Source organism: Vanessa atalanta, chromosome 23 (genome assembly GCF_905147765.1).
Source record: "Vanessa atalanta chromosome 23, ilVanAtal1.2, whole genome shotgun sequence".
Classification (NCBI taxonomy): Eukaryota; Metazoa; Arthropoda; class Insecta; order Lepidoptera; family Nymphalidae; genus Vanessa; species Vanessa atalanta.
This window is the reverse complement of record NC_061893.1, coordinates 2,991,092-3,004,483: the sequence shown is the minus strand read 5'-3', so window position 1 is coordinate 3,004,483 and position 13,392 is coordinate 2,991,092. Positions and strand designations below refer to the sequence as shown.

General features: G+C 31.2%; 1 protein-coding gene across 1 annotated transcript; it reads left to right on the top strand.

Annotated features, from left to right (window-relative positions):
- The first annotated feature begins 1,195 nt into the window (after window positions 1-1,195).
- LOC125072962 lies at window positions 1,196-11,361 on the top strand. Its single transcript, XM_047683598.1, has 8 exons — window positions 1,196-1,817; window positions 2,295-2,414; window positions 2,795-2,993; window positions 6,302-6,392; window positions 6,942-7,041; window positions 8,369-8,537; window positions 9,449-9,660; window positions 11,155-11,361. Exons 1-7 carry the CDS (start codon window positions 1,196-1,198, stop codon window positions 9,657-9,659), a joined length of 1,512 nt encoding a protein of 503 aa, XP_047539554.1. The 3' UTR covers window position 9,660; window positions 11,155-11,361.
- The last annotated feature ends 2,031 nt before the right edge of the window (window positions 11,362-13,392 follow it).

Here is a 13,392-nt window from a genome sequence, read left to right as displayed (position 1 = left end):
TCAACAGTAATGATACCGGCTTTATTAGCTTTTAAAATTATGAAACGATTTCATTTTTAACGATCGACACTATTCCAAAAAAGTTTCATAGTTATAGGTGTAATCGATGTCTTAGATGTAATAGGAAAAGACGCGCCAGCCGGACGGTATTAATAAACCGATTTACGTTATTGCGATTATCCATGCGTGTAGAATCTTGATAGCGGATAGGATCATGAAATATCATTAATGTAATCGATTCAGTACCTTCTCAGGAATTTGAGCGATACTTTCAAAAATAACTACATATTTTGAAAAGCGACGCGTAATATTTTCGTCTTTTAGTTGATAGTTGAAGAGATTTGTGGGCTCAATTTATGAATTGTGAATGTATCGTAAACATATTAGTTAATGTTAGTATACTTTATTGTACACCACAAACAGAACTACAGAAATCTAAGGAATAAACAAAAAATATATATATATAGAAAAAATGCGCAAAACAAAATTATAACCAATTATATTCGTGTACAATAGGCGGACTTATGGCTAACTAGCCACCTCTTCCAGACAACCCAATCTGAGAGAGATTTTTTAAAACCATCTGAGTAGGCGGTGCAGTCATAAACTTACTTACAAATATTTACACACCGATATTTATACTTAATACATATATAAATATATATTACATATATTCTTATACTAATAGAATTTAAGATAATAAAATGTTATATATAACGAAATTAATTGAAGTCGTCTAAATTATTACTTAGGTAATAGTTTTTAACAGCATTTTTAAAAGTTGAAATAGTTTGTGCTTTTTTTATTTTAATATCAAGAGCGAAATATGTTTATGTATTTTGAAATAAAATGCTAATCTGGACACTTCACTAACGAACGGTGGTTTTTTTTTTATTATTGTACAATGATTTATAGGTCACAAAAAGACAGTAATTACATTATATTAAGACCTTAGTATAAATCCTATTTAATACAAAGATATTCTTTTCGTATGATCATCTGTTTTTTGGCACGATTTATACTCTTGAGACGATAGCTATGATGTTTTAGTAAAAATAATCTTAAAACTAATGTTTAAATTAATATTAATCTAAATGTTTCTCTTGTTACAGAATTTCTTTACGGTGAATAAGAAATACAAATCGTACTCGTCAAATCAACTTTCGGTGATGAAGTTTAAAAACTCGGCGACAATATGTATTCGATTAAACCAAGTCAAAAAATGTATAGGAGAAAAGAATGGAGGTTCACAGACAACATCGTCGCAGCAATATTGTATATATTCATTATTATAGCTCTAGGCAATGGCCAGACCATAGACAGAGATGAATCGAGTGAAATCGATACTACGCAAACAGATTTAAGTAATTTAGATAGTAATGTAGAACCTAATAATTGCCATAGCTGTCAAATTAGTAATAGTAATTTAAATAATAACGTAATTAATGAAAATAAAGACTATCCAAAGGATAATAATATACTTGCTGACATAATAGACACATTGAGCACATTCTCAGAAAAATATGTATTTGTAAATAATACGGAGAAACAGTTACAAAATATACTAGAGCAAGTTCTAGACGATTCACTTAAAAAAGATAAGTTTGAAATATTCGAAGGCGTTGAAATTAAAGCTATTAATGAGAAAAATAAAACAAATCAACCAAAAGATGACTTAGCAATAAGACGAGAAGGAAGAGCATTATTCAGTTCATATACTTATGAATACAGATTGTTTAAGAAAATAAAGAACTTCATTGATACACACATATTATCAATAAACCTACCAAAAGCGGCAAGACTAGTGGGATTCAGGTGTAAGTAAATAATTTTAGTAATTTATTAAGAAGTAAAGATATTTATTTTACTGATAGCACGACATTTATGTTTTTAATATTCCATGTGAGGCACAATCCAAAGTTTGGTTGTTAATATGGTGGTAAGTATTTTGCAATTTATTCCACATCCTTGTAGTAATTCTCTCTTGTTGATGGTTATTTCAAATGCGAGTTGCACTGGAAACTGTAAGCGTTAAAACTCGAACAGCATACCCGTCGGAATTATGGGATGCATAGCCTTAGACGAAGAAGACGATAAAATTACATTTTGTTGTCTCCCACATATGTATATTTAAGGTGCTTAACTTTAAGACTAACTTTAATAACCTACTTATTTGGAAAGTAGTGCTTATATTAAAAACATTATAATTTTCTTTAAATTTAATCCAAGTTTATAAACTGATTTTATTTTGTAGATACAAATTAAAGATGTTTAACAATACTTTTTATTTACAGCTTTCGGACTAAAGAAGTTTTTTTTACCTTTGCTTATCGGTGCTCAAGTTTTCAAAAGTATACTACTGGCCATGTTCTTACCAAGCATCTTGGGAAGTTTCGGCAAAATACTCGGCAAAGGTGAGTGAAACCTTCTAAAACTTTCTTAATTAAATCAACACCAAGTCAAAACTCGATACCGAACTTCAAAACTCAAGTTAAGGTGACAGACTCTAACTAAATATTGTCTGGAAAACTCGTAAACTTTTAATTAGTGCATGTCAATTAAGTTTATAAGGATCATTTGCGACCCTTCTTTCTAATTTACACTGTCAATATTATGTTAACATTTTAAATTTATATAAATTTATATGTATATTATAATAAAAACTGAAAATCACAATCGCAAGATCTACTTGGTAAAATTAGCTAAAGATAAATAATTATACTTCCATGATGTTTGTTCAAAAGTGAATGCTTACGCTAAACAGCAACGTTATGTAGAATATTAATATTTCCAGGTATTTCCCACCTATCAGCAGCTTCCAGTCAAGCTAGCTATCCACCAGCCAACGGTGACGACCAAACCGCATACAACAATGACAACAAAGACTTCATGGGATATGAAACGAATCCAGCTGCAACATTTGCTTACACGCAGGATGATATGTATGGAAACGAGAATGATGTCAATGATCTATCTAATGTTGATATGTCAAGGTAAGCTGAAAAATTTAAATATGGAATTTTATATATTATAATCAGAACTTTGGAAGGATAGATGGTTGGCGCTAGTTGTCGTTTAAATCGCGCTATCGTTTGTATCATATCGATTTATAATCTTTCAACGTATTTACATAAGGTACTAAACGCTATTAACCCACAACTTAAACTTAAGACCATAGTCGATAATATATCGTTAAATTAACAATAGCAGTTCCTAACAATTATATAACAATTTATTGGTGGAGTTTAGAAATATCAAGGTCGATCATGTATAGCGACCAAGTTGCCCCGTTGCGTGTTGAATACACACGTGACTAATTTTAATCCAGGACGTATACGTGGTTTCCTCTGTAAGTTTTCCTTGAGAACCGAGTGAATGAAATTGGATTTGTACTTATATACACTACATTACATTGGCAGCCTGTAAATTTCCCACTGCTGGGCTAAGGCCACCTCTCCCTTTGAGGAGAAGGTTAGGAGTATATTCCACCATGTTGCTCCAATGCGGGTTGAGGGAATACAAATGTGGCAGAATTTCGTTGAAATTAGACACATGCAGGTTTCCTCACGATGTTTTCCTTCACCGCCGAGCACGAGATGAATTATAAGCACAAATGAAGCACATGAAAATTCAGTGGTGCCTGCCTAGGTTTAAACCCGAAATCATCGGTTAATATGCACGCGTTCTAACCACTGGGCCATTTCGGCTCTCGAATTTATAAAACATCACATATATCCACGCCAAAATATAACATATATATAACAAGTGATAGAACTAAACGCGATGTTTCTCATTTTTTTTTTCATAAGATCTTCACTTCATACTATTTCTTTCTATCCACGTCCCTGGGGTCACTTTTTCCCTCGTAACTTCCGTAAAATGTAGGCCAAGATCATAAAACATGATAATCTTTCCATTCCTTAGTTTTACTACTTATGAATTAATATAAAAAAAAAAATTTGATATCTAATATTTTGAAACGTTCATTTCATATTGCTCATATCTATATTATATATGTTTTTAAGAAAACTATATCATAATTAATATTATAATAGCAAAACTGTGTTTCCTTTTAACGTATTTCACCACCATGAGTAGGCTTTACGTTTCTCGTAAAATTTAAATTAAGTTTGTTTAAGACCCCGCATAAATTCATAAAGTAGCCGTGTACCTGATGTAATATCCAATGGAAAATATTTTTCAAATACCCACTGAATTTCCTTAAGTATTAGAGTTTTTTGATTGTTTTTTGAACTCATACCATTTTCATCCTTACTTCGCTATCTTTATGATATATTACATATAATATACATATATTACAAATATTAGTCTTATAGGTTATGGTTTTAACAAAACTGTATTATTAATAATATAAAAATGCCAAAGTATGTTTGTTTTAAACTCCTTTCACCGTCACGAAATTTTGCACATGCCTCTGGGTTGCAGAAAATGATGACCAATACCTTTCCCCTCTTTAAATACAGACGGGAATGTGTAGGTGATAAAGAGTGTGGAGTTCGTTTTTATTGATATTCACGCAAGTTAAATTATAAATCTTATTTTATTTAAATATCCTAGCTATTTACATTGGTGTATAGAAAAAAAGTTATGACGTTCCCTTACTTAAATTCTTTTCATTACTGCTACACAAACAAAGAATGTTTCATGATATTTCTTGAATAAAGAGTATTTAATGTTTTTGAAAAAATAAACACTTTTATAAATATATTTCAGTTGCTATTTATCATAATGCATTCAGCAATAAAGATATCCAAATGTGAATAATATACTAATTAATATAATTTGCGATTCAACGGGGAAATGCTGCTTGCATTCTTGCCACCATTCCACGCGGTCAAGATTTATACAGTTACTATTTAATTCATATTTGTATATATATTTAAGCACTTAATGTTATTAATACTTGTAATATATTGATGACTTTTAATAAAAATAAGTCTATATAGGCTAAGGGATTTGATAAGTTGGAGAAGAAGGACGCATCGAAGTGACATTCGAATATGCCAAACTTTATTGTCTAAAAATGCAAATTTTTTGGAAACAAATTAAATCAACAAAACCAGGTAGTGGTTAGTTTAATAAAAAATATCGTATCTTCATTGATTTCAAATTAGATTCAATCACTTCTATTTATAATATGCATAGGTTCCTTAGTCTAACTATACTTTTAGGTGTAAATAAATATTAGGTATCGAATTATGTTGATCATTCAACGCACGTCACATGACAATCACTTGGTGGTAAAGCTGGGTAGGTACCAACCATTTCGCATATTTGCTTAATCGCGACAAAAAATTGAGGTTAGAATTCTAAGAAACAGAAAATATGAGTTCTTTTGAAATATTTCTGAAGGTATTACCGATTTGCTTCTCCAACTAAACGTAAATATTTTACTAGATACAATAATAGCCTCAAGGGTTATGATCAAATCTATAACTTTTACGTCGTTTGACGGCCCCTTTAACGTAGAATTATTGAGGCTTTTAAATATAATATGACAAAAAAGCCTTGGCAGAAAACACACATAAATATAAAATTCATCTCTTTTCTGAAAATAATGTATTATAGATACAATTTAGAACTGTAATCGATATTACAATGGACCTCAGTCGTAGAACAAACGACCGTTTTCATTTTAACAAAACTTCGAATAATTTTATGGTATAAATAAATACAGACCCTAAGTTATGCAGGGTTGAATGTTAACCGAAGATTGCAGAATTGAGAACATCGTATAGAAACCTATATTTATACGATAAATATATACACAATGATGATGATAATATAACTATTGTTGTGTTTGTCAAAATAATCTTCATTATGAACCGATGGTTACTTTGCGTTTCATTATTTTAATAATCTTACAAAATTAAATTTAACATCCCACTTAAATTTATACAGTAAATATAGTTTACAAGACCTCTCTTCGATCTAAATCGATGATTTTGAGTGCATCCTCGAGACAAGCCCCAATCAATTCATGTACTTCATTTATATTTATTATTAATCTCGTACTCGCTGGTGAAGAAAAACATAGTAAACCACCACTTGCAGTGGTTGATAAGAATCTTCTACGTGTATCCAGTGCCCACTTTGAAACAGCGTGATGGAGAAAGCCTCAGATGTTTTCCTCATTAAGGAGTGTAGATCTTCGCCACATTAATAGGCAGTTACTTTATTTTTAATTTAGATTTTTACAAACTAACGTGACGACTTCTCAAATTCCTTAAATATCTTTATATTCTTGTTCTTCCTATAAAATTACTTTTTTTATTTTCAGATTTGGCGTCGGAGGTCAGAAGGTTTCCTATTTACCAAGCAAGAATAGTTACTACAAAAATCAAATGACAACAACGACCAATAATTATAAGGTAAAATACATAGAATAAAATTGGAGTGTGTCTGTTTGTAATATAAAAATAACAGTTTTTTACTGTCTGTTTGTTTGTTCCGGCTAATTTCTGGAACGGCTGGACCGATTTTGACGTGACTTTCACAGGCCGAGAGCTGAATTAATAAGGATAACTTAGGCTAAAACAATAACTTTTTAGTTAAAATAAAAATAAAAAACGCGCACGAAGTCGCGGGCACAGCTCATTGATTGATTTAGCGAAAATTGTGGATTCATACCTGACCAAGCATACCTGAATTTTCATGCGATTAATCTGTATTCTTAAGACATCTCATGCTCGACATAAATGGAAAAGAAGTGTGTGCTTGCGTTTATCGGATGACAATTTGTCTCGAGTTTTCCTACTGGTTCTCGACGAGAAATTTTTGGACTTATTCCAAAAATGAGACATTTTTACACTGTTCGCTTACTTTCTCTTAGCATTAAAAATGTATAACATGAATAAATCAAGAAAACTGTGCGCCAAAGATGAATATGATAATGAGAGTATTTTATGGTTATTTTTCAGATATTCCAGAAGATTCCGGCTTCCTCAATGATCCTGAGCAATTATGACCCGTTCTATTCACCTTTGCTTTCACGTCTGGATGGAATTTTCGCTAGACTCGGTAAATTAATACAATCTTAATTATATGATCCACTAAAATAACCGATTTCGATTAACGAAATCAAACTCAAACCTGAATTTAATATTAAAGCGCTTAGTTTTATTAAGTTAGAACATCGGTACGAAAAAGAAAACACGACAAAAGAAATTTAAAAGTTTTTGTCAAAATAAATCTCAAGATAAAACAAAATCAGTTCCAATCATTCCTTTAATGTAAAAAAGCTTGCACAAAATCGTTATAATACAAACCGTAATCACAAAATTCTTTAATCTGACCAATTTAAAAAGTTATATTATTTCATTATCCTAAAATTTCTTGTTACGTAGAATTGCTTTGATGCCAATTCTAATAAGATCCCTCGTATCCCTCGAACAATTTAATTTGCAACCATTTTTGCGTAACAATTTCTCCAGTATCCATAAATAATAATGTAACTGTATGGGATTTACGATATTAACAATAATAAATTTACATACTATTTATTGATTCTGTATTGCACACCAATATTTAAAACTAAATTTTACATTAACAAGAGTCCCTGTATCTTCATTTAACAACAACAATACCAGTACCACTACCACCAGTGGTATTGTTGATCATAGGTCTATATACAATTGTGCGGTATTAGTCGGGTTATTTTTTAATTCAATAAAGAGCAGAGGAGTTTGTTTTCGCTGGAAATATTGACGATTCATAAATGCTTTATTGTCAATTTTACCTTAATAGAATATTTATGTTATTTGTTAGGTTCGGCAGACAGGATAAAAGGCGCCCTGGTAGTTAGTGGTCACTACCACCTATAGATATACACTTTGTGACTTTGTGTGACCTTACATCGCTAATGCGCAACCAACCCTGAAAACTGAAATGATATGTCCCGTATAACCCTTCAATCTGGACAACAATACTAGTTTTATTGCTGTCTGGCACTAGGATATTTAAGTGGGTGGTACCCATATTAAGTTAGAGTAAATCTTTCTTACAAAACGTATATTCTACTACTAGAGCCGAGATGGCCCAGTGGTTATAACGCGTGCATCTTAACCGATGATTTCGGGTTCAAACCCAGGCAAGCACCACTGAATTTTCATGTTCTTATTTTGCGTTTATAATTCATGTCGTGCTCGGCGGTGAAGGAAATCATCGCGAGGAAACCTGCATGTGTCTAATTTAAACGAAATTCTGCCACATGTACATTCCACCAACCCGCACTGGAGCAGCGTGATGGAATATGCTCCAAACCTCCCCCTGAAAGGGAGAGGAGGCCTTAGCCCAGCAGTGGCTAATTTACAGGCTGCTAATGTAAAATCTAATGTATATTCTACAGGACTAGCTCCAACAGAAACAACTACAGAGTCAGACAATATGGTCATTGGAGGACAAAGTGTCAGTGATGTCAAACTTGAATCTTGTAGAGAACAGTTAATTTGTTTAATGTACGCCAGCCCGGCGAAGTACGCACCGTATAGCAACTTGGTATCAGCGCAGTTGAGCAGGTAATAATTACTCCCTGTAATATCATATTACACTCAAAATATTATAACGTTACTTGATAGAGTAACGGATGAATTCATTTGAGAATATTTTATCGTATATTTGTATAATTTAACAATTCTATTTTCAAATTTTGATTGTTATATAATTCTAATCAGTTTTAATTATTCGTTTATCGTACAGCGTACTTATAGATGACAAAGTCAAAATCTTATATTTTTTTATGCGAATAGTAACGCCATAACTTAAAACCTTTTTGGACGAACTTATATATGTATATATTTTCGTTCTATAGTTAATGAAGTATTGGATTAATTCGCTATTCTATATTTTAACAAATTAAAAATAATTATCGATTATTAGTCCAACTATCTCGTTTTATTTATGAAAATATTTCGAATTTACAAAAAAATAAAATCATAAACTTTTCGAAATAATTCGTTAAACCCTTGTCTGTGTCAAGCAAATAATATATTTACGAACCGACTAATCCCATACTAGGCTCGTATATTCGCGATATATCTGCGTTTGATATGATAGCCAGCCGAATAGATACATCGCTTCAAAGAGGCCTGTCGTAAGCAGTAATACTGTTTTGATAGGCAGAATAGGAATTGTATAACGTAATTGTGACGATATTCCAAAACTAGACGTTAATGTCAATCCACAAATTGTTCAAAGCAAACATTTCAGTTTATGTATGTACACGTTGAAATGTGAATTTCCCTGCGAAACGCAATATACTCGAGGCGCAATTGTTGCATTATGAAATCTGATGTTCAATTAACCGAGGATTTTTTGAATTTGAAAGATTTTATTATAATAAAATCTATTTAAAATAACATTTCAAGTTTACATTTGGATGGAAAGTTTGTGACTTAAATGTTAATCAAAATTATAATTTATTTTACAGAGAACTAAACGAGCTACGTCGTCCGGTTTCTGATAATCCAGAAATTTTGCGTTTCTTCCGTTATATGCGAGCTGCAAGACGTGGCCAAGAAGGCACGGATTGCATGGAAGCACATTCAGCTTGTGCTGTCAACACTAGCCCGTCACACACGATGATAGCTGCATACCACGACATAAACAAGCTCGTTACAGCCAGAAAACTAAGACACTAAGGTACATAGATTATAGATGCGAAAGTCATGTCTGCGTGTTATGGTTTCTCAGCTAAACCACTGAATTGATTTTAATGTAATTCTGACAGACCGAGTTTGAACTTTTAAGACGGAATAGATAGAATTGATAAGGGGTTGTACACCAATTCTTGAAATATTTGGAATATTGCTTGAAGATAACGTAGCATTTGAAAAAAAATCAATGAAAAAAAAAGACCTAAAAATCTGACCCTACTTTATAGTTAGCTAAGTTTCCTTTTTGGAATAATTCTTCCTTTGTTAAATATTATTCGGAAACGCTGACACTTTTTGTCTTAGTAATGATTATTTTTCTCGGAATCGTGAGAAAACTCAACATTGAAATACATGATCATTATTTTGTAAACACAGAAGACTTTGTTTTATTCACCTATAGTCGCTTCTCGAATATAAGTTTACTAGCAACTTGTAATTATATATATAAGAAAGACACAAGTAGCTGACATAATAAGCCGCAATATCTCCTTTACAAAATGTCTCAAAGTTGGGAATTTGTGTTAATTCCTCTAGCCTTGTGCGAGAAACTATGTTTCAATGGTATATAAAATAAGCAATCCACATCATAATATCAACATAACATTATATGAGTAGTCTAGTTAGTCACGAAATTAGTTTAGGATTTGATAGCGAAGCCTTTAAGATGTCACATTATGTAATTAAATATGAACTCTATGATATAGTAAATAGAGTAGATTCTCTAATGTTAATGCACTTAACTTTGCGGGTCACTGTTAAGTCTTTGAATGAGTTAATTTGATTGTATGCAGACCACATGATATTACCAAAGCTTGTTATGCATAGGTATGAATAATTACTCATTATAATTAACCTTAGGACGACATATAACAAAATGGATCGTTTGATTGGCGACAATAATTACTACTAAGTTACTATTGACTTCCTTTATATATATATATACATAACAACCTTCAACACTTTATGTGTTGATGGTTATTATGTGCCAGTTGCAGATATATTATTTATATCTCTTTCAGAAATATTTATGTAATTTTGCAAGATTAATTCCATTCTTCTCACATATAAATTGTTTCGCAAGGCCTTGAAATCTCACAAACAGGGAATGAATCCCATACATTTCAGATCAGCAGCAAAAGACAAATGAGTCTGAATTGAGGACCCCTGTGGAACGCCCAGGGCTCCACAGATCTCTTAAGACATAGGACAAGTCTCTATTATAGTTCAGACAGATATTTGTCTGTAACATTCGTATTTCAATTTAAAAAAAAAAAAATCACATATATAACTCAACTTCGAATTATATTTGTTTATGATTGACTCGATCGAAGGCCTTGCTGTAATCCGTATATAGTCGTACGACATGAACTTGGTGCATTAATATCAGCTGTTAGACATCATGTTTAATCGTAAGAAACAAAATTAGTAGATGCTTATTAATATTTAAAGAACATGACAAAATATTTTTTTATCGTTACAGAAGCCGGAAAATACATGCAGTTAAAGAGTGAAGCATCATATAATGTTCCAAGTAATAACTTGTGTGCACGTCAAGTTACAAACAATGTTAGTTTTTTGCGCCAACACTGCGGAACAATATCCCAAAATTAATATTCAGCAAAGAAGACTCTAACTACTTCCCTACAATGTTATTACTATTACACAAATAATATAATTTTAACATATTGCCAAAATTCTGTAGCACTTGTGTTTTAGATTTGAATTTTGTTATATACGGCATTTCGATTCTAGCTCAATTGAATCTATTTTAATAAAATTTTATTAATTTATTTAGTATAATATTATTAAATGAAACAATGGAAAATTATATAACTTTAAATGAATATAGTTAGAATAAATTACTACCCAGAAGTATGTAAATAATAAATTAAAAGTTGAATTAAAAAAAATACTTAATAACAAGCTTTTATTTAATAAAACTAAATCGTTTAGTAGGTATACTAGATTGTATTGTTAGCAGCTCCAGGAATGAGAGCAAATATTCTTTTACAAGATGGGTCGCGTGCATCCGGGTCCAGATGAAAGATTTAATTTTAACATACAAACAGGTAAAGTTAAATAAAAGCTTGTAAAATAAGGGAATACTGGGTTTTATAATTATAATATAATTATTCAATTAACCTTTATATAAGAAAGGTTTTATAAACATTTTAGTTTTTAATTAATTTATTCAAGATTGATTTAATTTAATGTTATGTCTGTTATTTATTGTCTGTTAGTGTGAGTGGTTGTTATTTATTTATTATTTAATTTTAAGATTGATATTATTATTTATTAAGCGATGCGTTGAAATTTAAGAGAAATGTATTTACTTTATTTATGCAACATGTCTTTGTTACTGAATATTATATATGTATTTAATATATTTTTTTAAATTCTTTGAATAAAATAAATGAAATTAATATTGTAATTACGTGCCCATAAAATAACTCCTGTAAAATATCCCCCCTTTTCTTTGACTTGTTATTAATTGTACATCTATTTATTATTAAAGTCATAGTTTTAAAATAAATGTTTATATTAAAACAGACGAATTGTTTTTTTTTATGTTTTTCACTTGTAATAATTAAAATGGTAGAATTAATTGTTTTAATTGCGTTGTAGGGCTTTGTGCAAGCCCGTCTGAGTAATTACCACCCGCTTATCAAATATTCTACGGCCAAACAGCAATACTCAGTATTGTTATGTTCCGGTTTAAAAGTTGTGCTAGTGAAGTGAGCCAGTATAACTTCAGACACAGGGGACATACCAAATCAAATGTATTTTATTCAAGTAAACTTTACAGTAAAGGTATTCTTGAATCGTCAATATTAACCACCGTATCGGAGAGTAGCTTCTAGCGAGAAACTAGCAGCAAAGTCACAAATATTTTTTTTTTTTGTATAAGTAAAATTATATTTATGTATCTATAATATCAGTTACTTATAATCTTCTCAAACTAGACAGTCTATCATGAGTGAACTTCGCTAATCATTTATTTGTGATATGATCTGATGCGTGATATCCGAGCGAATAGGTAAGGTAATTCAATGCTTTACATAATAACATTAAGTCAAGAGACATAGACGTCAAATCACGTATGAAATAAGATAAGAGCACATATCATATATAAATCCTTCTCATTGATAATCGTGAATGTTGATTTATATTAAGTAAACCATTAAACGTAATGTAAAGTAACCTGTAAATGTCCCACTGATAAGGCTAAGTTTTGAGGAGGTTTGGAGCTTACTCCACCATGCTGTTCTAATACTGGTTGTAATTGGATACTTGCGAGTTTCCTCGCGATGTTTTTTGTTTTCTTCACCGCGTGAAATTTCATGCGATGAAAATTCACGCGTTCTAACCACTGCGGTATCGCGGCTTCAAAATCAATATAACAAATTTGAAGCTAAGATCGCTCTTTATTAAGACACTATTCAAGCAAAAAAAAAATGGTTCATCCGTTTCAGATGATACAATACAAACACACAGATACACATATGAAACTTATAACATGAAAAAGAAAAGCCTTTTTCGCATCGGGATTTGATAAATATGAAGGATTTTTATATAACTGTGAATATTATATTGTTCTAATAAATAGGAATTTAATCTTTGTGAGTTTTATTTATCGCGCGTAGAATTAGCTCGCTGAAGTGGAAGTGAGCTGGTCATTTCTTCAGGCGCCTTGATTGCGTCGAGTGGCGACTACGAA

Bases quoted from the DNA above. Each gene is read 5' to 3' on its own strand.
- LOC125072962 (XM_047683598.1), top strand. From the start codon at position 1,196: ATGTATTCGATTAAACCAAGTCAAAAAATGTATAGGAGAAAAGAATGG. The intron at 2,415-2,794 runs GTGAGTGAAACC...TAATATTTCCAG, and splicing joins CGGCAAAATACTCGGCAAAG to GTATTTCCCACCTATCAGCA. The intron at 2,994-6,301 runs GTAAGCTGAAAA...TTTTATTTTCAG, and splicing joins TCTAATGTTGATATGTCAAG to ATTTGGCGTCGGAGGTCAGA.